The sequence below is a fragment of the Accipiter gentilis genome, chromosome 21 (assembly GCF_929443795.1).
Source record: "Accipiter gentilis chromosome 21, bAccGen1.1, whole genome shotgun sequence".
In the NCBI taxonomy this organism is placed as follows: domain Eukaryota; kingdom Metazoa; phylum Chordata; class Aves; order Accipitriformes; family Accipitridae; genus Astur; species Astur gentilis.
In genome coordinates this window covers 12,352,826-12,377,692 of record NC_064900.1, presented here as the reverse complement: position 1 = coordinate 12,377,692, position 24,867 = coordinate 12,352,826, and the positions used below count along the sequence as shown (strand labels likewise).

Here is a 24,867-nt window from a genome sequence, read left to right as displayed (position 1 = left end):
GTAGTTACCAGTGTCAGAAAACATAAGGAAATCAGGGTCATCCATTCTCCCCTTCTCCCCACCCCCAGTACTCCCACATTCTCAAGACAGGCAAGCTGAAAGTAACCCAAAAGAAGGGTCTCGCTGATCTCACTGGGTTACAAGCATCTGACATTAGCCCATGCTCCGAAAATTATTATCAGTATTCCATTTCCTGATCAAGTGTTACCATGGAGCTTCATCACTTGTATTACAGCAGCAGAGGCTGCACAGAAATTGTACTTGCCTTTCAAGATACAACTGGATCCATCCATTAGCATGCTTTTATCCCAGTGTGTTCAGGCAGAGATGCAACTGTACATGTGTGCAAGCGCAAGCATACACAGTTTTCTGATCGCTTTGCACTACTGCTTCCACAGAGAAGATTTCAGCGCATCCTAGAAATAAGCATGTTGTCCAAGTCTGACCACCCGGGGGACAAGTGCAGCAAGATGTGGCACCTCAGAAACCAACCTTCAATTACACCCTTCTGCACCAGAAAAGTAACTGAGCTCAATTGATGTTAATGACTCACAACGTAATCGTCATGTGTCAGAATGATCAACTGTACAGAACACACAGAAAAGATTATGAACGCCAAGTTGTACTTTTATTTTCAGGATTAAAAACCCCAATGGTACAGGTGCAGAGTAAAGCTGAAAGATACAAGATGTCAGCCCAAGTTTATCTGCAGTTCAAATGAAGCATACTGGTTTCACAAAACTGAGCTAGACAGATGGGTAAAGCACAAACTGCCAAGAGAGAGAAGAGAAACTACACAAAATATAAACTGAGAATAGGTAACTCCTCTTCACCTGGCTCCCTCTGCCCCCTTCCACAGTATAAATAGCACTACTAAAAAAATCCAACTGCAAAATACATTTGTCATTGAGCAAAATCAAAGAACCATCAAAATTATTTTTATATAGGAGGTACTAATCAATACTTTTTTGAGAATTAAAAATACATTGCAGTTCAATTTAAGTAAGATACAGAAGTTATCATAGTTGTAACAAAGGGTAAGAGAAGTACCATTTCAATGAACAACATACAATACATAAATATTCGGGAAAATACAATTAGATTCAGCAAACAGGTCTAAAGCTGACATTCCTATGCCAGTCCCTACAATTAAAAGTTAAAGCTTGTTTACCTGGTAAGACTTGTAGAGAAATAAATACGCTTACAGAACTACATACATTTATTCAATAAGTGGGACTGATTTTTTAAAATACAAATTAGAGACTGATTTAACAACCTAAATCAAACAACTAATAAGATTATCCCTGGAAGGTGTGACTAAGTAAATCACTTACCACAGTTAGCCCCACATACATGTCCTTAGCATAAAATCTATTTGCTCTTCAGCATGTGCTCTGGCTCTTCTACCAGTCTGTTGAGTCAAAAACCAAAGCTGGAATAAGAATTTGTCAGACACAAAAAAATAAAACCACTTCATCCACTGCTGAAAGGACTACATCTTGACCTGATTTGAATTTTGAATAAAGTTTTGGATAAGTGCTGTTCTTCGCATTAGACAGTTTCTCTGTGTTTAAACAACCACTGAAAGTTTGCCTGAAATTGTCCCAAACGGTGGTCCTATGACCAAAGAATTTGCATATTAGAGGTTGCTAACAATATGCTTAAATTTAGATGAAAGTCTTATAAAACCGTATATGGACTCCGTGTTAAAATACTGTATATTCAAGTAAACCTCAAGTCACACAGACTTCCATGGGTAACCCAATTTTAAATCAAAACAGCCATGTCTTCTATTTATAGAAGTCCTAAACCCTGGTCTACTAGGTGATACAATGAACTGACACCTGAGACAGGTACACAAAGAAAATATTTCCAAAGGCTTAGCCAGATGAGAACAATAGATAAGCATCTTGGCAGTTGCCCTAGTTCCGTTTGAGCCAAAATCCCTGCTCAAAAATGCTTCTTCAGCTTTACAGCACAGGTGCTTTCTAAACTCCAACATGTTAACTCAGTACCAACACAGCAGAAAACTGCATGTGTCAGGAGCAAAGATACCATTTTCCTGTTATTCCTTTCTTCTCCAAAGAGTCTGTTTAGCAGAACAGGGGTCTTTTTGCAGTCAGCATTTCTGGTTTGAAGACTCCCAGTCTGACATCTCTTACTGACCACAGCACCCGTGAAACTTGCCTTGCCAGCACTGTCAACAGTGGTATCCTCTCCATCACAGACAAAGCAGCACACGCAAGTTGGTACCCCTTCAGATCTTGAGATAAAACTGGGACAGAAAGAATCTGTCTTTTAATTGTTAAAAAAAGATAAAAAAGAAAACATTACAACTCCCAGCTCCACAGTTAAATTTATTAGGACAGTAGTTCTCAAATAAGGAGCCCAGTGAATAATAGTCTGTAAAAATCTAGTCACTTCTCTTTGTTTTCACTACAAACATACAGTAAGATACCAAAAACTCATATATGCTTCCTAACAACTTTCTCCCTGCTGCTTCCCATCACGGATACATAACAGAGGTCTCCTGTGCCTCAGGTATGCCCTTGAATTGCACATGGCAGCAATCAGTGCCAGGAGAAGGAGCATACCACCAGCGTGCTCGGCATCCAGTGATTGTACATTACAAAGAGATACAACAGTCATAAAACAACAGGTAAGGAACCTGAATCTGCAATAACAAACCATACAAGTAATTACTCAAGAATATGCAATTCAAGTACTTTGCCTCAAGCAGCTACTGGTTTCCCGGCTTTTCTTCTCCCAGCACCTACAGAATGGTCCTCAGAACAATTCTTCTGAGGGAGTTTTCTACCTGAACTGTTTAAAAGTGAATCATACTGCTTAGGGAAGACAGAAGCAAGACAATCACTGCATTCAACAGGTGCAGGTCTGTATCAACAGCAAGGAACCACCAGCCTTCTCCTGCATTCATGCCAATCTTTATTTTCCTCGAGCTCATATGTACATGACCTTGCAGGCTGCTAGTTGCTCCATACTCCACCCAGCTGCAGCCCACTCACAGGCCAGACTCTTGGCTGAGTTTCTCAGTATGAGCTGTGGCCATTGTCACTCACCTGCCAGACCTGCTCCGCTCCACTGCTGCCTGAAACCTGGCTAAACGCTACCACACCTTCATTGCGGGCACTGGATGCAAACTATCGCCCTACTTCCTTGATTCTCCCTTCCTGCCCAGCTCACCTTTTTATTTTTATAAATCTGGAAAATAGAGTCTGCAGCCCAAAGTCCAAGTCTAGATGAGTTCTGTCTTGCAAAGTGTGAGGGAATCTGGATATGTTGTGGTGCTGTGCCAGAGATAAGCCTATTATACAGGTAGCTTTGTTATGGGCTATAATGTGTAACAGAAGGAAGGTAACTCATGTTACTTAGGTCTACCCTAAAACCAATTCTAAACATCAGCATTAACATTTCCCAGAGTATCCACCAGAGATATCCTCTCGCAGGCAATTGTACCTGCCAATTGCCCAGCTCACTATTGAGACAGTCAGGATCCTCAGAGAGGCATAACACCACGGACTGCTCCAAAATGACACACGAGACAGGCCAAACTTACAGAAACCGTTTCCTCCCTACACACACTTCATCATGAATCCTAAAGCTATTTTCCATTTCTTCTCCCTCTACTAACACTCTTAACACCTAGCACGCCTTTGTCCTATTTCAAGAGGCAAGAGCTGACAGCTAATATGTTAAGAGAAACTTCTGAGTTTGTACTTAAAAATATATCTAAACAAAGCCCTGAGTTACAACCATCACATCTCTATCCAAATAAATACAACAGGACTAACAGTCATTACTCTGCATGTACAATATAAATATTGGTTAAGCCCGATAAAACTCTTTTGAGGTAGATATATACAGTACAAAATATATTAAAGGTTGAATGCAAACATCATACTCACTTCACCTTCTCACTTTGTCCTCCAGTTCTGCAGGAAACCTTGCAAACATTATTTCTGCCTCATCAGCATTCAAACCAAGTTTTTCTGAGTTCTGAACTCTAAGACAATCTGCAGCTAAAAGAACACTAAAACCAAACATATACATTTAACACTATCATGGAGCTTCAGCTGGGGCCATAAGAAAAGTAGGTTAACACAAAATTCAGCTAAGGGAAATCCAGGTATTTTAAATAACTTTGCAAACAAAATAGCACTGTTCAGAACAGGTTTCAACAGTTTCATTGACAAGAAAAAAAAATACCAAAAATAATAAAAACCTTCTGCTAGTGTATTCAAAGGAAGCTTTAAACTAGAAACTTGAGCTTTAGTTCCCAAAAACTGATTTTCATGACTTACACCCTGTCACTGAAACTCAAGAGGAAAGGAGAAAGACAGTTTGAGAGATAGACACACCCCTGCCCCAACTCCCTTAGAAGGAAGATTCAGTTAAAAAAAATTCAAGGAACTCTAATGAAAACCATGCAACAAACAGATAAATCAGATTACAGTTCGCTCAGAACTCGACCAAGGTTCACATGGAAGGTTTGCAAACCTTTAGATAAACTTGTCCTGAGTTCAGAGTTTGTGACAAGCAAGCAAAGAGGTTTTGGGTTTTTCTGGGCTGTCAGACCATGATGGCAGACACGGGGTACAATAACAAAATAAATAATAAATCTGGAGATTTACTTTTCTTTTGAATAAAATATATGTAAAGATGATGCTTTCCATTATAAATAGTCTAGAGATTGATACAAATTCATAGCCACTGAATAATTAGTGCACCAATAGTTGCTTTAGGAAGATGATTGAACAGAGAAGTATCTGCTAATCAGTTACTTCTGTGTTGTTTTTTGTTTTTTGTTTTTTGTTTGTTTTTTTTTTTTTTTTAAACCAAAGATAAATCGGAGTGTAGGACTGCTATCAGGTAGCCAGTTAAATGCTGATAAGTACCAACAAGTGACTGCACTGACTCAAGCACAAGCGGTCACATTTTGTTGTGAACCAACACAAAAATGAGTATGACTACAGAAAGAAGCAGCACTGACGCCTCCCCATGCTCGTGTGACTATTGCTTACTTTGTCACAAGCAGGTGTGGGCTGGGGAATTTTCTCCCCCATAGCTGTGGCTCTGACAGCAACCACAACTTTTGGGTCTGATTTCAAAATTCATTGTCACATCGCAAATCGGAAATGCAGTATTTGTGTTTTGAGCAGTCCCTGTCAGCTCCAGTTCTTGGAATACCAAGCAAACTCCCACTTAGCCCACCTCCTTCCAGAGAAAGGCCATCTGGGTGAGAGACTTTTCCCAAAGAAAACTTGATAGATGGAAAAAAACAAGTGCCAAGCAAGAAAAACGTTTCTCATATGTCTCACAACAGGAATTCAGACTTGTGAGTTATGACTCTCATGACTCAAAGAATGAAATATTCTCCAAAAGAAACACACTTAAACATGGTTACAATATGTGTATTAAAGTATTAACGTAAAATAAAAAGGTCCAGAAGAAGAGTCTGGAGTCCAAAGAGGCAGAGCATGCCAAGCCTTTGCCTCTCAGGCCCAAAGGATGGTTCAGATATTCAACACAGCGTAACAGCTTCCCCCTGAACAACGGTAATATTGTTTCTTCAAGTAAGTCAGAGGTAGTGTCTAAAACAGTGTAATGAATACAGCAGCAGCTTCCAGCTGAGCCCAGCTACGCCTGAGGTGGCCCAAGAACAATACCATCTCGGCTAGCCTGGTCGCACTGCTGCTAAGGGATCAGCAGCGATCCTTGGTTTGAGCCCTGGTGTTGATAAATCAGCAGGATGTGCACACAAGGGCACGGTGAGTCCAGTCGCCAGGGAGACGCGCACCATAATCGGGTACATCTGCTTCGGAGGCCAGCCTCTTGTTGGCAGGCAGACAATGCGCCGGACTGCAGCAGATGTGTGCATAACTTAGTCAAACACGCAGCCACAGACAAACACGCAGCAGCACTCAGAAAGCACTTTCTGTTCCACTCGGATCCACACATCCCTGAGAGAAGGGACCTGCCTGTATGTGATGTTTAACCACATTTCCTCTAGAAAACTGTTTTTTTTTTCAAACAAACAGATTACAATAGGTTTCACTTAATAAATAAAACAGTTAGCATAGTTCGAAGATGTCCACTGAGGAGCACAAGTGGCACACAGCAATCACGATGTACTTGCAGATTCATCATCTTCTAAAAGAAGGTCGTTTAATGCAATAACTGTAGCAGCAAAGTCAACCAGCTCCACAAAGTCTGACGTAATTATGTTAACACCCATAACACCTGGTTTCTGTGCTTTCACCCAATTTAAAATCATGGGCAGATTCCTAAAGAAAGTGAAATAAAGAAAATTAACATTCTAAAAGAAAGCCTTCCCTATACATGCTCTGCTCTACTTTAAATACAACACACTGTTTGCAAATTATGTTATTATCTCACATTTGTGATCAGGTGCTGGCTGATTCCCCAAGTGCAACTAGCCTGATGAGAAAAGTGCTTAGTATAGCATGCAGTCATTAGCTATCAAATGGCAGTATCAGCCAATCATCAATCCAAACTACCATGCATACGACATAACGTTTGTGAACTCCAGATTCATTGAGTAGACTGTGCTTCAGCATTTAATGCTGCACTACAATTTCTTCCATCCTGGTTTGGTTTTGCCCAAGAACACACTGAACTAAAAGCTTAATTTCACAGCAGACTTCAGTGTAGCACAAGGCAAGGCTATACCTGGCCTAAGACATTCCCCTGCCCACCTCTGCCTTAGAGTGTGCAGGAAAAGTCATCAGGGCAGCACACTGCATTTCTACCGAACTCATTTCGGCCTCCAGAGCCACCTAGAGCAAAGGGATCAGAGAAACCAAACCCAGAATCAAGCCCTCAGCTCCATAAGGGTTCAGCATCCCACCATACATCACTAACCAAAGAAAGGCGAGGCGTGTGTTAGGAATTGAGTTAAATGGAGTTAGAAATTCTACAGCAGGGAGAAGTTTCACTCATTTCTCAGACAGTGCAAATCAGGAGCCTGCACAAGCTTTTTTGCACTCTAACATGCAAACCCCAGGGTTTTCAGCACCAATAGAGACAAATGACTAAATATATTAGAATTATTTAAACTAGTGCCATGGTATGCATACAAAATTATACAAGATTATAGACAAGCAAATTAGCTAACAGGATGGGGAAGAAAAAAACCCACCAGAAAACCTAAAGGTACCCCACAGCTCTTATTCCAGAAAAAAAAATTCTTGTCAGGAACCAAGAGAAGAGAGAACTTCAGTAAAGACATAATTACTATCACTATAAAGGGACAAACCAGACTTCATCCAGCTAAGTGTGAAAGATGCACATTTCTCCTTTAGCAAGAGCTTGAGAACAGTTAAATATTCACATTCAGGGAAAAATTTCCCTATGAGAAGGCAAAAGTCTACACAGAACTGCAAAGACAGATTTACACGTACAAATCTCCTAGCATGTGTAAATGTATACAAGCAATCATGCTTCAGCAAACAGTGGCATCTATTTTAAATTTTCACAGTTTACTTTCAAACAAGTAAGTGGCAATGATGGGGCCAAGGGAAAGGGATGAAGCAAAGGCAGGCTTCCAGCCTCCCAGCACCTTACAACCCAGACCTGTACCAGGAGTCACTTGAAACAAAACTGCTTGCCCATTCCATGAAATTAGATGATTCTTTACTAGTTTAAAAATAGAAATTCAGTACAACATTTCCTTTAATCACGAGACAACAGCACATTTAATGTGCAGTACACAGACATAAGTTACATCCATGCTTTCTGTTAGGTATCCCCACCAACCATACATATTCACATTTGCGCAACTTGTGACAGCAAACGCCAGTCTTAAAGGACCTGAGCACCATCTAGTGCCTAATGCTGACCACACAGACATGGGTAAAGAGCAAGCCAGAGTGGAGATCTGAATGTGTTGTGGCAAACATCATTTGGATTTCATTATTTTTTGCTAGATTAATGTCTGAACAGGAAGGAGACTGAAAATTCCATGACCTATACTTCACCTGGAATTTCCTTACTTCTAACAAAAACTTTTGTGACTGAAAAAGCACAACGCTCACTCTTTTTAGAAGAAAATTTTTTTAAAAGTTATATTGACTTTGGCTTCAAAATAACAACACTGTAATTACTTCTAAAGTGACCAGTGACTCTCCCAAAGGGAACGTGAACTGGCTGCTGAAGATGTGTGTTTATCTCACTGCTTCATGTTAAGCTCAGTTGCTGATCAAATTAGACCAGTTGTGACCACCTATACAAGTGTAATTTAGAACTTAATATCATTATGGCAAGATAAACTGTTAGTGACATCAAAACAGGCAATATTAAGTGAGCCAGGAGACCAGATCCCACCAAGACTGTTACAGTTCTAGCAATTTTTAGCAAACGGGTTAAATTGATAATGCCATAAAACAAAGCCACATGGATCTTATTGTGGTCACGCTGTTAACACTATCAAAAAAATCACTGGCACTCTGTGCTACTCAAAGCAAAACCCTCTTCTAATGATCTTACAGGCAAATTAATTGCACAACAGCCAGTGATATAAAAAGAAGTGTAATTGGTAATCTAATTTTTGTTAAAAAAAAAAATCAAGATAAAATACTACCCCATGTCATATATCTTTGCCATTACTGAAATGACTGAGACAGATTTGTACAGACAAATGCAAAACTGAGACCGTGAATATGCTATTTTCCTCTGCAGCACAAGCTTTTTTCCCCCCCAAATTCAAGTTCAGCCCATTTGGAATGAATTACTGGTTTGAAACAAAAGGTCCAGCCCAAGTTTTATGAAAACACATCGCATTCAGAAAGAGCTCCAATTACCAGGAAGCACACTTACATGTACATATATACTCTGTTACTTTAGTATTTTCAATAATTATTTTTAATGACTGCAAATATCTCTCATGAGCAATAGTAATGAAGCAAAACTGTTTCTTGCTGACTCAGTGCCTTTTTCAACATGTGGTAAGTACAGAACTGAGAAATCAAGACAAGTCCTTACCTATGAACAAGTGTGTTCTTCAGACCACGAATTAGATGCCGTGCAATAGTTTTCACTCGAGGCGTGAGAATTGCTTGAGAAACATGAAAAGTCCCATAACGACTGCGTTCCTCAAGAGTGGTCTCCAGGAACTGTAACAGTTTGTGCACGTTGGTTGTATTGGCCCATGGTGCTGGCATTTTATTCCCTGGCCACAGGAAGGGGTATTCCTGATACAAAGGGTAGTGGTAGAATATGAGAACCTAACAGAACAAAGAAAGAAGGAGAAAAAATAAACAAAAATTCTCAACTGTGTTCCTTATCTTTAAACAGGGTGTTGCATTTGTTTATGCCTATGCAGTACTGCTGCAGCTAGCACAGCAGTTAAAAGAGGACCAAGCAAAAAGAAGTTGCTCCCAAGTCATGAGGTCAGTAAATTTGTTCACTATTGCCAACAAAGATGACTGAGATCATTTTGGTTAGCTATGAGGACGGAATTGCTTCAGGCTTTAAGGGTCATCAGTTTAAAATGAAGAAGTTGCCAGGAATATACTGAAATGTCATTCAAAGAATTCAGTTTAAGAGTATTCCAAAACACTGTCAGAGAACATTACCATCTGTACTTGAAGTTAGGGATTTTAGCTGTCTTGCCATCTTCTGCATAACTCCTATTAAGTGGCTAAAGCCTACCAGGCTGACTGGCATAACAGCATTCCACTCACACTTACTGCATGAGATGCCAAAGCCAGTCTTGTTGTCAGCAAAATCTTCTCTAAATCAGAGGTCTGTATGTTATACCTTGTAAGGTGGTTCACTATCAGAGGGCAGCATGCAAAGATGCAACACTTGTTATTAACACCCAAACTTACAAATGATTCACTTTGGACCCTAGCACTGACAGCATCAGTCCAGAGGAATTCCTCAAAGCCTCACTTTTTTTACAGTTTAAAAATTACATGCAGTCACTGAAAGCCTGTTCTCCATTTGTGTGTACACATGTGAGTGGTTACCACAGAGAAGAGGCATTTAATCCTGACACTATAGATATGGATGGCTGCAAAGGAGCCAAGAAATTCTGTAGATACTTTAGTCATGTTAAAGTTTATATGCTTCACACTGGCCAAAAAGACAACAGTTTATCAAATCCTCACCACCACAAGTCAGCACAACATGCTTTTCCAGAAAAGAAAACCATTTGTAAGGAGCACAAGGCCCTGAGGATACCATCATTTATGGTTTAAGGAACATGCCTGGTAGCAGGACACAGTCTAGCCACACCATGGATGGAGGGGCTATAGAGCTGCAAATAAATGGAAATATGCATGCTACGTAAAGGAGGCCTTAGTGGGCTTTAAATGGGCTGTCAGCAGTGTCCTTGGGCCAATACCTCTGAGTGGGAACCACACCCAGCCTCTCCAAGTCTTAACCTTTCAGGTTTGAAAAACATTACACATCCTTTCCCTACCTGGTGTTTCTTCTCCCACATGTACTCTAACGTCACATATTCTACACATTCAACAGAACAAAGTTTGGATCCAAAGACTGAGTGGATCCTGTTGATCAAGAAGAAGTGATGGCTGTCATCCATGGCATAGAAGTGATTGAAATCCAAGAAGATTACTTCCTTGGGGTGCTGCTCAAGAAAGGTGTTAATCTCCTTCAGCCCATCCCATACTTTGATGCCAAACAAGCCGTGTATGAAGTAAATCTCTTGTCCTATTTCCCCAGGTTTGGAAGATACACGAAGATCAAAGTAGCGGATCCCACCTTCCAACTGCTCTTTGAAAGTCAGATTTTGAGTCACTGACCATTTCTTCATGATCTTTTTAACCAAGGAAATTCTGGCCAAACGTTTGATGGCTGTGGCTTGGTCTGGTCCCACAGGAGATTTCTCATCAACCCAGTAGCTGAAAGAATCATGTGACCCTAGGAAAAAAGCCAGGAATATTTAATTTTAGAAAACTGATTCCCCCAAAACATATACATCTATGTGCCCTGTAAGCTGAAAAAGTGCTACATGCATGGCAGGGTTGCAGAAGAGTTATGCTTAAGTGTGGGTCTTCCAGACTATCCTTTACACCTTTATTCTCCCTAACTGCACAACAAGAGCTATGCTTAAGGTTCTCAGTTTGATCTGTTTTCTTGTGTGAGCTCCCAAGTTCAATGCACTCTGAAAATCATGACCACGAGATAAACATCAGTGGTAAAGCAAACTGCCTTCTAACCTTCCTTCATTTACAAACTATCAATCTACCTCCAGAGCCTGGTACATCACTGATTTGAGATGAGACTCCAGCTTCACTGAAAGAAGCTGAGGCTTTATTTTCATTCTACCTGGTAAATCCAATTGTGCCCTAATGCACCAAGTTCTTGGAACAGATATCATTATTCATGTGACAGACAGAGGGATCTGTACATGCAAACGCCTTACCAGCATATCTCACTTTACCCCCAAGACAGTAAACTAATGATTAATGGTTTGAACAGTGGGCAACAACTGGCTGAACTTTGAGGTGGAACAATTGAGTACACCACCACCAGTTACTGTGTGGTTTGATACCAAGTTCAACAAGTTCATGAACCTGTCTTTTACCTGGCAGTGCGTTTGAGTGACACAGAAAGGGTGAATAAGATCCACCAAGACAGACAACCAACAATCAAAATTGCCAGCCCCTGCCAAAATTACACATGTCCAACAAAGCTCCTGTAACAGCCTGTACCCTAGCAGAGAAATTGCATCTCCAGTATAAAATTTGTGCTTACTAGAAAAAAAAGCCCTCCAGCTGAAAACTCAGTAGTAATTGGAAACAACACTGAGAAATAAAAAAACATCTTCAAAATAACAGCTTCAGAGTCAATGAGAGATCCCTAGCTAAGCCAAGTCAATAACCGAACAAAGAGTAATAGGGCAGCGTATCTCAGTTTGCACTGTATCAGGGCAGCATGAAGCAAAGATAGGCAGAAGCTGATGTACCACAGACTGAGGTTGACCAGGGATTTCTCCATTTACTCCAGGCACCGGCATTCCGGCCAAGAAGCCGCAACCATTCCAGGCATGACTTCCCTGTGAAGATCCAGCCAGGAAAAACACTACAGAAGCTCTAACAGCCCTGCTTCACATTTTTCTTCAGGACATCAGATGAGAGGTTCCCCACTGAGCCAAACCCCACCTGCTTCCTGCACACCCACTTGCTGAAGTACAGGGAAAGCATCTTCACCCACAGTCACCACAAGCAGCTCCTTTTCCAGCTGCCTTGGGAGTACAGTGATCCCCGCATCTGCATTTTCCCTTCCTGCATGCCCCAGGGTTCTTGTCCCTGCTTCTGGGACTATACTTTTCTAGAATTTTGTCTTCTACCTCAGTCTGCAACTCTGTTAAAAGAAAAGCCCTAATTTGTCATTTCCAATTTTAAGACATTTGAGGCATCCACAGCCTCCTTTACCCAGACCTTTTATTTGTGTACCAGTGCTCACCTGAAGACTGACGCATTTCCTGTGATACAAGATCAGAGCTATAAACAAGATTATGATCTCAATTGGATTATCTTGTCAGGATTTTTTAATCCAGATGAAAGAACAGTCTGTGCACAAACCAAACATCAGCTTAAAAGCACTCTTCCTCCATGAATCTCAACTAGTTCAAGAGTACTGAAAAGGAACCGTGAAGGTTAGTTTTCAGGCCTTACAAATGAACACTGAAACTAGTTTTGATCAACTCTTTGTGAATTCTTCAGTCTTTGTAAAAGTGTCTCTCTTATGTGGCTTTCTATTCGGTCTTCTAGAAACAAGTGACAAGTAACAAAAAAAGCTGCTTTTAAAATAAGTCAGCCTAAGAAGCTATTTAGTACCTGCCACAGTAAACTACATCAAGAAGTAGCTGACAGTTTTGGAGTGACACCTAGCTTTTTTCCCCACCTCCAAACGCATAACCCCTAACAAAATACAGACTCAAACATCTAGTGAAGACATTTCAGAAGAAGTCATGTAAGGCCTGGCTCATATCACAAGCTGCAATTCATAGACATTTGAGTTTCATACACCTCCCCATTCAGCAGAATGAGCCTCTCCAGCTTCTACAATATTTGGAAAGTAGACTTCAAATGCAAGGGCCTTGTCTTCTGCCTCTGAATGAGTCACTTCACACAAAGAAGTCATGGGGGGGTTTGTTTTTCTTTGTGTGGCTGTTTGGGTTTTTTAAGTTCTCAGTTCTCTCTCTTTTAATTTCTTCCTTTATTTAGGTCACTGTAGAAAATTGTTTAACATGCTACAATAAGGCCATAAGAAGCATTTTCTTTTCATTTTAACTAAGACTGTGCAGCAGCCTCTAGAGAGCTGTCTACACAAGTCACTTGCACCATTATGCTCCCTCAGACAGTGTCACTGATAATCTGCCTTACGAAGGAATGACAACTTTATCTGGCATGAAATATATTGTTGTCAACTCAGAGTTTCCTAAGCAAATCCAAGCCAAGAAACAGCTTGTTTTCCTAAGTCTGATCACATACTTCACAGCTACAAAAGCCTTTCCTCTGCAGACTGCCACACACAAAGCACATTTAAGGATACAGAGAGCAAATTCCTCCTTGCACTATCACAACCCAAAATCTATTTATAGCTGTAGAAAGCAAGAAGAAAGAAAACAAGCCACATGCACATTGCAACTTTTTCAACACATACAGAACTGCGCTCCTTAACAGGGCAGCTATTTGGGAAATGGAATATATATGTGACATGCTTCTATAGTTAGAGAAGATCCTTAAAACCCCTGCCCCGTGGCTCTGCTTAAAAGCCTAGGAAATTGGACTTCGCATTTATAACAAAGTCAACATGTGTACCTAGATATAACCAAGTAGAACATGAGCTGGAGCATCTAAAAAACAAGCTCTCCTTTTCACAGTTGGTAGAAGACCACCTAAGGAAGACAGGTAATCATCATCAATACTGAGGCTGGAAAGGCACAGCAGAAGTTCAATTAGATTTTCAGTGGTCATTTACAGAAGGCTAGCCACCAACAGTGAGAAATATCTAGGTCAAACCTGGACCCAGAACATTTTTACTCCAGTAAGAGAAAAAAACAAACTGTAAACCTGAAGCAACAGCACTGGGTACTTGTTGGGCTGAGAAGTAAGAGCTAGGTGAGGATCCATGTCAACCACCCAGCCCTTCCTTAATTTAAGATCACTATGTTATGCTACCAGCTCAGCCACTGGCTTTTAATATAGCTTAGCTGTGATGTTAAGCTACATGCTAAGCTGATTGCATCATGATGTCAAAATAATCCCTGCTCTCCTTCGCTCTACCCCTAAACACCATGAAAGTCCTAGCATAGCCATGACATGAGCCAGACTGGTTGCTGATCCAGCACGATTTCTTTTTGAAAAAAGTATAACCTAAACCAACCCAGTCCTGTACAATTTCAAAGGTAAAGGCCAGAACCTACAACAGAAGCATGGAGCAGACCAGCCCCATCTAATTAGCAGCTCAGTGTTAGAGCTGCTAACCACATTCTCAATTAATGTCTAACACAAGGATGTGTGGAGATACTCAGATGTTGTAACATTGTACAGTAACGTCAAAGGGGCTGGCAGCTGCTGAACAGAGCAAGCATCACATATCTCTCATGACATACACTGAAAGGTCTTTTCTGCATATAAGAAATGATTTACAGTCTGTGTTCACCCCTGCCCAAACGGTGTGGGTCTCTCCAAATTATACTGACCACTTTCTCAGAAAAGTTAAAAAGGCTCAAGAAGTCTCGTCAGCAAAACATTTCACATGATACTTGACATCTTAAAAATAAGTAACACCCTGCACCGACTCAATAAATCCATTCCTTAAACTTGTTGACTGTGAACAAAGTAACTAATAAACCCAGGTATCTATAACTTCCATCTTACAGACTGAGGAATCAAAATGCACAGAAAAGTCAAGAAAACTTAGTCTTCATTGTCCTTCACGCAAACAGAGGCCAGAATCCCAGTCTGAACTGCCTTAAGGGCATGTTCTTGCACGTGCAGCACACTTCTTGAGTCACTGTACATGAGAACAGATTAGCATTCAGACTGCAATCCTTACTGAGCTACTGGAGTGACATGGCATCAGTCTGGTACTAAGCCCTTCCCAAAACCAAACTAGGCACAGGAATCAAAACAAGGAGACGATGATTTGCCAGTCGCTTCCAACAGGCCAAAGATGCACAGCATGAAGCAGCAAGCATTAAATTTAAACATGAAAGAGTCTGCACATTCAAAGAAAAAAAAATTAGAGGACTGCTAATCAGCTGGCAGCTCTTACAGAGTAACAGACAATGGCTGCTCTATTACGGTTTCCTTTCTTTCATCTGACAAAGATTGGGAGCTTCAAGGAAAGCAGTCACATCCCATCAGATGCCCAGATATTTAACCATCAAAGGCCATGATATGATTATCATAGTATTAAAGAGGTATCTTTCAGACACCAGATTGTTACAATGATGAATAGTCCTCTTAATTTTATCCCAGCAAGTGCAACTGTGGATTAATTTTTGTTAGTATGTTTAAACTCCTTTTTATTCTCCTTACACTAATTTCTCAAGTTAATTGTATGTTAAACAGATTGTATTTCACTGTTCAGGATGACTTTTTTGTTGAAGCCTTTGTGTTAATTGTTAGAAAGCAGCCTTTTATCATCACATCTGCAGCAAAGTCTAACTTTCTAGTGTGCCTATTTGTCATGCTACTTAGTCACAGATAGTCAAATTAACCCACGTTATAGCTCAAACAAGTAACACTAATCAACTAATGTTATTAAGCCTTGAATTTCAACAATTACTAGCTATATCACTTCGTATTATCTTTCATTTCCACATCAGTACTTTCCACATATACAGTTGCAGCACAGGGATAGGAATCGGCATCATCTCACCAACCCCGGTTTCCTTTTACAAGCTTGTAAATTTACCTTCAAGGGATGTTAAAAATATGTCTGCATGGCATGCAAAGTGCAGAGATCTTCCAACAAAGAACATACTTGTGCACTGCCAACTAGTTGAAAACAAGACAAGAACTCCTGGGTTTTCAGATACAAGCATGTCTACAGTTGTATCACTAGTTTCCCAGGTTGCAAGGCTGTGGACTAGTCAGAAGCAGCAGTTAAAGACACTTTCTGCTAAAGTCTAACCAAGAAACAAGAATGAAACCAGAAAGGCAGGAGAGTGCACTGTCAGTAAGTTTAACTACATAAGACTAATTTGTTTTGATCATCACATTAATGGAATATTAACCAGATGAAAAAAAAATGCAAGAAAACCTTTTTTGTTATGTTAAACGTTTGTAAGAAGCAAGGTCAACATACCGTACTAACCCACTAAAAAGCATTAAAGGGTCATTTGTGGACAAAGAATCACCCTAGCTGTAGTGACGCCAAAGTTCTTAGAGCTAGCTTTGCCCACTACACAAAGTACATTCCCCATATATTACAAAACACCACATATGACATAGAATAGCAAGCATCACATAGCCAAGACATCTAGAAGCACAGCAAGCAACTTCCAAAAACACAGGATGCAAGTGCTAGCAAGTTAAGACTGTCCCACAAATATTCTTCTAAACCAAATGTCCTGTGTGTGCCAGAACTGAGGGAAAAATGGGATAAACAAAAGTGCCTCTCAAAGCCCAGAAGTCCTCAGTATTCAGGTCATTAACAATCCAGATTTTCTAATCAAAAGATTAACATCTTAAAAGCTCTTCACTAATGAAAAGTGAATTGAATAGTTTATATTAACTTGCCCAGCAAAAGGAGGAGAAGCAGGAATAACAAACAACCTATTGATAATTAATTAACTAAAACCATTGAGATAAATATTTATATTTTAACAGAATCCTAAAAGAATCCTTTAGTTATTCTTAACGCAGTCTCATTAGGGAGGACAAAGCCTAGTACAGACCAAATCCTCTTAGGAAAACTTCCTCTCCCTATCAAAGAATTACCCTGATTTCCCCTCACTGCCCCTTTCAGGGTGGGAGTTGGAGTGGGGGAGAATGAAAGGGGTACAAAGAGAAAGGGACTGCTTAAAACCATCTCGGACACAATATCACATGGTAGTTTGCTTTTCTTTCCAGCCAAGCGAAATATCTCTTTGGCACTGGCTGTAGCTATCGCTATTAAGTTTTTGTGATTTAGTGATGAATTCCCATTTTTATCAGCAACCTCAGCTGTCTGCACTGGGAAAGCAGAAAGTGGCAGTACTTCTCTACCATTTCAAAGCCCGAATAGATCCACCTGCTCTGAAGTGACCTTCAGTTTAGAGTCCTATATTCCTCTTTTGTGACCACTCAGAAGTGTGTGAACCAAGGGCTCATTCTCTACTGAGAAGGCTCTAGGGAAATTTTTTCTTGTTTTCATTACTTCTCCCTCTTTTTACATCTTTTCTGGAAGAGCAGGCAAACTGGAACTTCCACACAACATGGACAGAGAGCAACAACCATTTATATCAACATTATGATTGGTTTTCTGTTTGAAGTATAACTTTAGCCTGTTCTGCACTCATTTACCAGTCAGTGAAGTCACTCTCTAGGGCACACAGATTTAAAAAAAAAAAAAAGGAAGAAAGTTTTTCCTCATGAAAAAAAATGAAGATATTCATATGCTGTCATAAGAAAACTTTGTGGCATTTCCAGAACAAGTCAGTTTTGGCTAAACAGATGACAGTGGTCGTTTAAAAAGGAGAAACCCTAAGATCCGAGGCTGGCTTTTCAGTGGAACTCCTGCATAGACCCAGTACAGTTACTTCACTATCTGCCACACCAGTTCCTCACATAGGGAGGTATAAAGGGAATACTTTGTACTTGGGAATAGCAGAACAACTTCCATTAGATACTCTCATCAGTATAGCGATGCAGATAGTTTAATAGCCCTTCTCTAAGATTTGAGATTTGCCACTACAATGAAGTAGACAACCAAGGTAATAAAATAACTTGTCCTTTCAGGAAAATTTCATCCTGAAAAACCTGCATTTACAAATCACATCCACATCATCATACTTATGCAGATGTTTTCTTCTAATAGTTATTACCTCATTGATCAGTAGATGCCAATTAAATTGTGATGGAAAATAAAGCTTGGTGAATGAGAACATTAACTTTATGTATTTCCTCCCTTTGAGCTTTAACCCAACAGATGGCCAGTTTAGCTGATTCAGTGATCCTTTTAATTAGGACTCCAAAGGAGTACTCTTTGGAAGGAGGATGCTGTCTCAAGCTCACCACCGCTTCTCCCCTCAAGAGCCACGTCCATAGCGCACACCAGTCCATGAACAAAGAAACAAGAAAACCACAGCATTAGTAAGTTCAGCAGCTCACCTTAGGGTCATGCAGGCAAAGAGGAAAAAAAATAATCAAATCTACTAAGTTGCTAGTGGCCAGTTCTTAGACAGGACGGCTGCTTCTTAAGAACCATTTTAATTCTGCTTGGCCAACTAAAAGGCAAGCCACCCACAGGGCTTTTGGTGAGCAGTTGCGCTGTCAGGACAGCAGAGCTGGCGGGTGGGGAGATGTGCAGGAGATGCCCAGGGCCCCACCAGCTCTAGCTGTTCCCCACATGCAAGCGCCATGCAGTCACCCACAGCAGCTTGTCATCACAGCAAACACACCCCTCCACGCTCTGGATCTCCCCTGCAGGCTCAACTACAGGCTTGGCTGGCAGGGCTGCTCCTCATGGAGACCACCTACTAGTTGTATTTGTAAAGCTTTGTTTTCCAGGGCTGATTATTTCATAGGACTTTGATCATTTAGATCAAAACGATCAGGCTTCTGCCTCAGGGTTTTGGGGTGATCTTCTCAGTGAAGGGCACAAACAGTAGCATGTTACAGTACTGAAAGTTTCAGCCACAGTCATACCGACACTACTGTGAAGAAACTATGGAAAGTTATTCAATTAAAAGTTGGTTAGAAAGTCAATTAAAAGAGTGCACGTGTCATAGCAGGGAATTGAGCAGCTTGATTAGTGCTGTAGTTTGGAGCAGAAGACAAAGACTTACTATTTTAGAAGGCCGGGGACCCACCTCTCCTCAGAGATCAGTGACAGTCAAAGACATTTTAACAACTATTTCAACTCTCCAACATGATCTTATTTTAGCCATATTCGAGCCAGTACGATTTTCTCTGTTACACAAATGCTTCTGAAACTGTAAACCTCATTTCTTCCATCAGCTGTAGCTACCTGTAACACAGCATCCCACCGGCAACACTCCACCAATTGTCCAACCTGATGGAGGCAGGAATGGCTCCACATTCCAATTGCTGTGCATTACTTCGAAATGAGATTCTGGCCATTGTTCACATACTTTTGGAGGAAGAGCTAACACACCAGCTGGGATGACTAGAAGATGACAGAAAAGGCTGTGTGCACCATTAGAAGCCATGACTGAAGAGCTGCCCTACCTCTCCCCAGAGGGGCAGGCTGCCCACACACTCCACACCAGCAGAACACCCTGCCCAGTGTGACATTCAGCCCTAGCCCTACTGGTATCCAAAAATTGACTTTTGGTGGCAAAGACTTCTTTAGCATTTCAAATCAGCCTTAGACATACAAAATCTGACCTACAACAGAAACATTTATATTTCAAAATTAAAAAAAGAAATCTTGCGCTCTAGGACAAAAACTTTGGTGTAAGGTTATTTTTAATATCACATATCAAAGTGCTGAAGTAAAACATTTTAGTTTTTCTAGATTTTCTATTTTTCAGCTCTCTTCTCCAGTGACTCCAATCAAACTGAACTTAGTTCAGATTCAAATTAATTGTTCCCCAATTAAGCTTAGTTTTTAGTAACAGCAGGTGTTTCACCAAAGCTACATGAAAGAAAATATAATCACCCTTTTTTTTCTCAATACAGCCATTCAACCTGTTGTTCTTTCCTGCCTACATCTGCAGCGGCATGACACATCAGGCTAATCTTCATGTTACCTTGTGACACCCAGATGCTCCAGCACCCACCCTGGGGTTTGCCCAATTCCATGAACAGTTGTTTCAAGAAGCTTTTCTGGCAGGAACCACTTCTCAAAAAAAAATAATATCCCTCTAAACAATCATCATCATCAACACAGAAAAGCTTTCCAGCAGCCTAGCTTGCTGAATGTGCTCATTCGTACTTGTAGGACTAGAGGAGGGAAGGCAGGGGACAGAAGAGGCATTTGATTAGCTTACTTATTTTACGAAAGGGCACCCATAACTATTCTGGGTGTTCCTGCAAGAAGCAGTGGATCCCTAAGTTACGATAAATTTCCTCTAGAAGACAAGGAAAGAAAATCAGCACTGGGGAAAAACTCACAGCTAACCATCCTGACCAGAACAGGGAACCAATCTAGGGATACAGTTTGATCCAAAACTGCAAGTATACCTATCTGTTATGTCATGGTTCTTAATTATTTTAAGGTGGAATAACCCAGACAGGATTAAGTAAGTGCATTATTACCGAGACCCAAAGAAAAACAGAACTGCCTGCTCTTCTGCTCATCCCATTCATTCAGCACCTTGGAGGCTGGACTAACAAAACACTCAATAAGCAAACACTGATAGTTGGCAGTGAACGTGTTAAGATTGCTTTGCTGTCTCAAAACAGGCACAAGCTTATCAGGATCTCAGAAAGCAGATCTTCTGGCAGAAGAGCTGTTTCACCTGTCCTAATACAAGTATTCATGTAAAAGCTTGATGAAGCTGGAAAGCAGTGCTGTATGTTCAGAAGCAGAGAGATTTCTCAGACTCTAGCACCTAGTTTATTATGATACTGCAAAAATTACTTAGAAAGGCAAGTAGTTGACATGAAACAGTACAAATTGGACATGCCATGGTGCTATGAATTATCAGCGTGCAACTACAAGCAAGAAACAGCCTGGGCTTCTCCAGCAAATTCTCTACATAGCTGATTTACTTTAAAAGCAGATCAGTGAGAGTATTACAGCTTCTTCTTGTGTTCCATTTCTCATGGAGGAAGAAAGAAAACTAACAGATGCAGATTAAGAGACGACCAAGGAAAGTAGTAAGCATCACAGTTGTACATGATTTCATAAAATTGTTCAAAGTAAACCAGCTTGAGATTAAACAAATACTACACAATACCCTGCTACGGGTCACATTCACAATCAAAATGTTTAAGTTCTTTTAAAACCCACATTCAAAGAGGATTAGTCTAGAAGTATAATTAAGAGAAAGTCCTCTAGAGTTTCACACAAGGTCACCACTTGTTGAAGGGGGTTAATTTTGTTGACTATATTGTATGCATGTAAGTTGATGACATTTTAGTAATTTCGTATTTGGCACTTTCTCATTGCAAAAAATTCCTTCTGTCATGACATCGCACAGGAAACCTCATCTCTTTTCCTTGGACAAGACCATATTGCTTTAGCATTTTGTCTAGTTTTTTTCAATAGAAACAACAGAAAAGCCCAAACTCTGGAACTGATTGCACCGAAGCTTTGGAGGATGACACGAAATTGTTCAAAGTCTCTCTCCATTTCGAGCAGAGTTAAATCACCATGTAAACACCAAACCAGTGCGCTTCATTAAATACCCATCTTAAACATAATTTCTTATCAGTTGGTTTTAAGGATTGAGCAAAGAATTACTTCTTCTGCCCTTAGGTAGCATGTTTCACACACACACATTTAATAGCTCAGGGAATCATAGAATAATGGAGGTTAAAAAGGAACCCCAAAGGTCACAGCTACCTTTTTTAAAGCCAGTGAAAACAAGCAGCTCCAAAGCTGAACTGTTTGCAACAAATAAAGAAGCAGAACTCTATGCAGACATCCTTACTTCATACAGCAGTTAAGACTTTCCCCGCTTACAATGTCATATAATAGATTAAATCTAAGCAGTTTGTTTTCTGTGTATACTACCAATTCTTTCACTTTATATAGCCCCATTCTATCAACATTTTGCCCTTTATAAAAAAAGTAGATTCTTTTATTCTTCAAATGCTGCATTTCTCCAAAGTGCAACAAGCTAAAAAAACCAAACAAACAACCCAAACCCACAAAACTAAACAACAGTTTCATGGTTTTGAATGCTGACTTTAAATAAAAATAAAACAAGTTTTAAGGTTTCAACTCCTAGAGTTACATCTCTGCTCCTACATACAAAAAGTGACTGGGAGGAGAAAGGGGGGGATTCCAAAAAACAAACCCAGTTGACTCAATTACTCCACCAGAGAAAACAAATGCATCCGGAGTTGGACAAAAGCAGGCCACATCTGTCATATGTGCAGACAGGTATTAAGCACAGACAACAACGCTTCCCATTTGAGCCAAAGCCTACATTTCATTTCTTTTGAGCCGAAGCCTACTTTTCATCTCTTTTGAAGATAGCATTGGCCTTCATTGCTATTCAGCATCTGCAAACAGATGCCGCAACTGCAACTTGTTTTATACAATCCTTTCCTTACACACTGCTAGTAACACCACCTTGGCTCTCACAAAAGTTTCTTTGTCAAGGACACCACCAAAAATCCACTTCAGCAAAACAATCATTGGACTAAAATATAAAAAAATATTCCCAAAATGTCCACCCAAAATGTCTTTTCCCTGCTCGCAGGTTGCATGAGGTACATGCAGGAAAGGGGTGGGAAAATACATTAACTTTGACTGCAAATAAACATACACTGCAAGCATTTAAAAAAAAACACTACTCATTTTAAAAGCAGCATGGCATTAGTGAAACAGTCATTTCCTTGGCTTCTCTGCTACAATACTGGTTGCATGATGTTTGTAAGTGATGGACAGTGGCAACGCAATCTATACCATAACATTCTGCAAAGTCTCACAGCCCTGAAGTTGCTACAGCAATAGAAAGTTGATTTACTACTCTTTGCTAAGAGAGAAGGATTTCTTTGCCAAAAGTTTCAAAATCTGCAGCTGCTTGAATTTTATATGAATGTTGAACTTCCTTTCTGTCCCCCTTCCCTGTTCAAATGAACAGCATTACATAAAATACTTTTACTACTCGCAGGGTAGGAAAGGGTGCTACTTTTGATTAAAACTTGGCATTTCAACTGTTCTACTTCAGGTAAACCAGCAGTGAGTGCTGTGGTACTCGACAGGAGGTGCACAGCCCCTTCTCTACATGCCTCAAGTGTCCTTCTGTTATCTCTGCTGGCACAAAAAAGGAAGTTACTCTATTTCTAGGGAAGTGTCTCTGCATGTCCTCTATATAACACATACACAATGGATTTTGATAAGTTACAGCGCTACCCTGAAAATCAATCCTGTACCACTAGCGATCAGAGCCTAACATTCAGTATCAGAAGGAGCTGCTACAGTAGCCGCCCCTAAAATCTTCCCTATTGACATCTACAAGCAATACTAGATTATTTTTCACCATTTACAGATGGAAAGTCAGCCTATTCCTAAGTATGTTTAGGGTCATTTGTCAGTTTATCTATGAGTAAATTAGAAGTGATGACGCTTACCCTTGCCAATTTCTTGAAATAGAAGCTCTGTGCAGGAGCTAGGAGTTAGTTATTCTAAGTTTAGCTGGAAACGGGGAAGTTCTATAAGTAATGACAGTATTTTAGTGTCTTCAGTGTAACATCATACGTTGGGATATTTCATAACCGTGCTGTACTCTTCTTCTTTCTGACAAGCCACATACAGGTTCTGCTATAAAAGCCATTTCCATCTAACGAACCTCCACTTAGGGTCAACATAAACAAACCTCTCTCCCTGCCTGCTGTTAGACAACCTGAGAAACCTTAAAGAGGACCTCCAGAAGTCTCAGCTACCTCTTTTAAAAGCCAACGAAATCAAGCAGGTCCACGGGTTAGCGGTTCACAGCCGCCTTTACAGCGGATTAGGCCCTCCTGCCTCTCCCGCGACAGACGGGATCCAGGTCAGCCCTGATACCCGAGCAGGCGCCCAGGCTCCCAACCAGGCTCGGGTCCCTGAAGACAAACTCCCCACACGCTTGCTACGGTTCAGGCGAGCTCCCGATCCCCGCTTCCCGGGCAACCCCCCCCCGCCACGGCCGAGCCTGCGGCCAGAGCACGGACACCGCAGCCCCGGCCCCGCTCACCACCTCGCCGAGGAGGGACGCTCGGCCGCCGCCTCCCCTCAGCGCCAGGGCCCCCCCGGCGGCGGGGACAGGCCCCGGCGGCTGCGGCACCCGCACTACCCCTCCCGCTCCCCGCCCTACCCGGGATAGCCAGGTTGGAGAGCGGGTAGGAGCGCAGCGCCGCCGGCAGCGAGCCCATCCAGTCCGCGTTGCTCTCCGCCATCGCCCCCGCCGCCCGCCGCCGCCGCCGGCCGCCCTCCCTCCCGGCCGGCGGCTTCATCCCCGGCCTGGGGAGCCGGGCCGGGCCGGGCCACAGCGGCGGGAACGGGGCCGAAGCCGAGGCCGGCAACGGCCGCCCGCCCCCCTTATGTAACAGGTGCGGCCCTGCCGGGCGCGGTGCCGTCACAGCGTGCCGGCGGCCAGCCATTGGCTGGCCCGCTCTTCGCCCCGCCCCTTTCCCCGCCCCGCCCCGCCGGCAGCGCGTCCCGCGCACCGCGCCGCGGTGTGTCTGTGAGGGAGAGGCGGGAGGGCCCGGCGGTCAGCCCGCGGTGTGTCTGTGAGGGAGAGGCGGGGGGGCCCGGCGGTCAGCCCGCGGTGTGTCTGTGAGGGAGAGGCGGGGGGGCCCGGCGGTCAGCCCGTGGTGTGTCTGTGAGGGAGAGGCGGGGGGGCCCGGCGGTGACCACCCGTGAAACCGGCGTGGCGTCTGTCCGGGTCGGAGGAGGCGGAGGGTAACGGCGCGGGCTGGCCCTGGAGGTCTGTCAGCCGAGGGCCTAACTGTCCTCCACGGTACCCCGCCTGTACCAGGGACGACGGGGAGCTTGGATTCGAGTACTCGCTCTACTGTA

The 24,867-nt window shown here is 41.9% G+C and overlaps 1 protein-coding gene across 1 annotated transcript; it reads right to left on the bottom strand.

Annotated features, from left to right (window-relative positions):
* Positions 1 to 619: 619 nt before the first annotated feature.
* PLCXD2 (phosphatidylinositol specific phospholipase C X domain containing 2) lies at positions 620 to 24,328 on the bottom strand. The gene is made up of 4 exons (XM_049824288.1): positions 24,164 to 24,328; positions 10,466 to 10,926; positions 9,022 to 9,263; positions 620 to 6,305 (listed from the first exon to the last, which is right to left on the bottom strand). The coding sequence occupies exons 1-4, from the start codon at positions 24,300 to 24,302 to the stop codon at positions 6,143 to 6,145; spliced, it is 1,005 nt and encodes a 334-aa protein (XP_049680245.1). The 5' UTR covers positions 24,303 to 24,328; the 3' UTR covers positions 620 to 6,142.
* Between the last annotated feature and the right edge of the window lie 539 nt (positions 24,329 to 24,867).

What these genes read in the sequence shown, in the direction of transcription:
- PLCXD2 (XM_049824288.1), bottom strand. Translation starts at nt 24,302, where the DNA reads ATGAAGCCGCCGGCCGGGAGGGAGGGCGGCCGGCGGCGGCGGCGGGCG. An exon ending in CTCCAACCTGGCTATCCCGG is followed by an intron (nt 10,927 to 24,163) that starts GTAGGGCGGGGA and finishes CTTTTTTCCTAG; the next exon opens with GGTCACATGATTCTTTCAGC. An exon ending in AAGAACACACTTGTTCATAG is followed by an intron (nt 6,306 to 9,021) that starts GTAAGGACTTGT and finishes CACTTTCTTTAG; the next exon opens with GAATCTGCCCATGATTTTAA.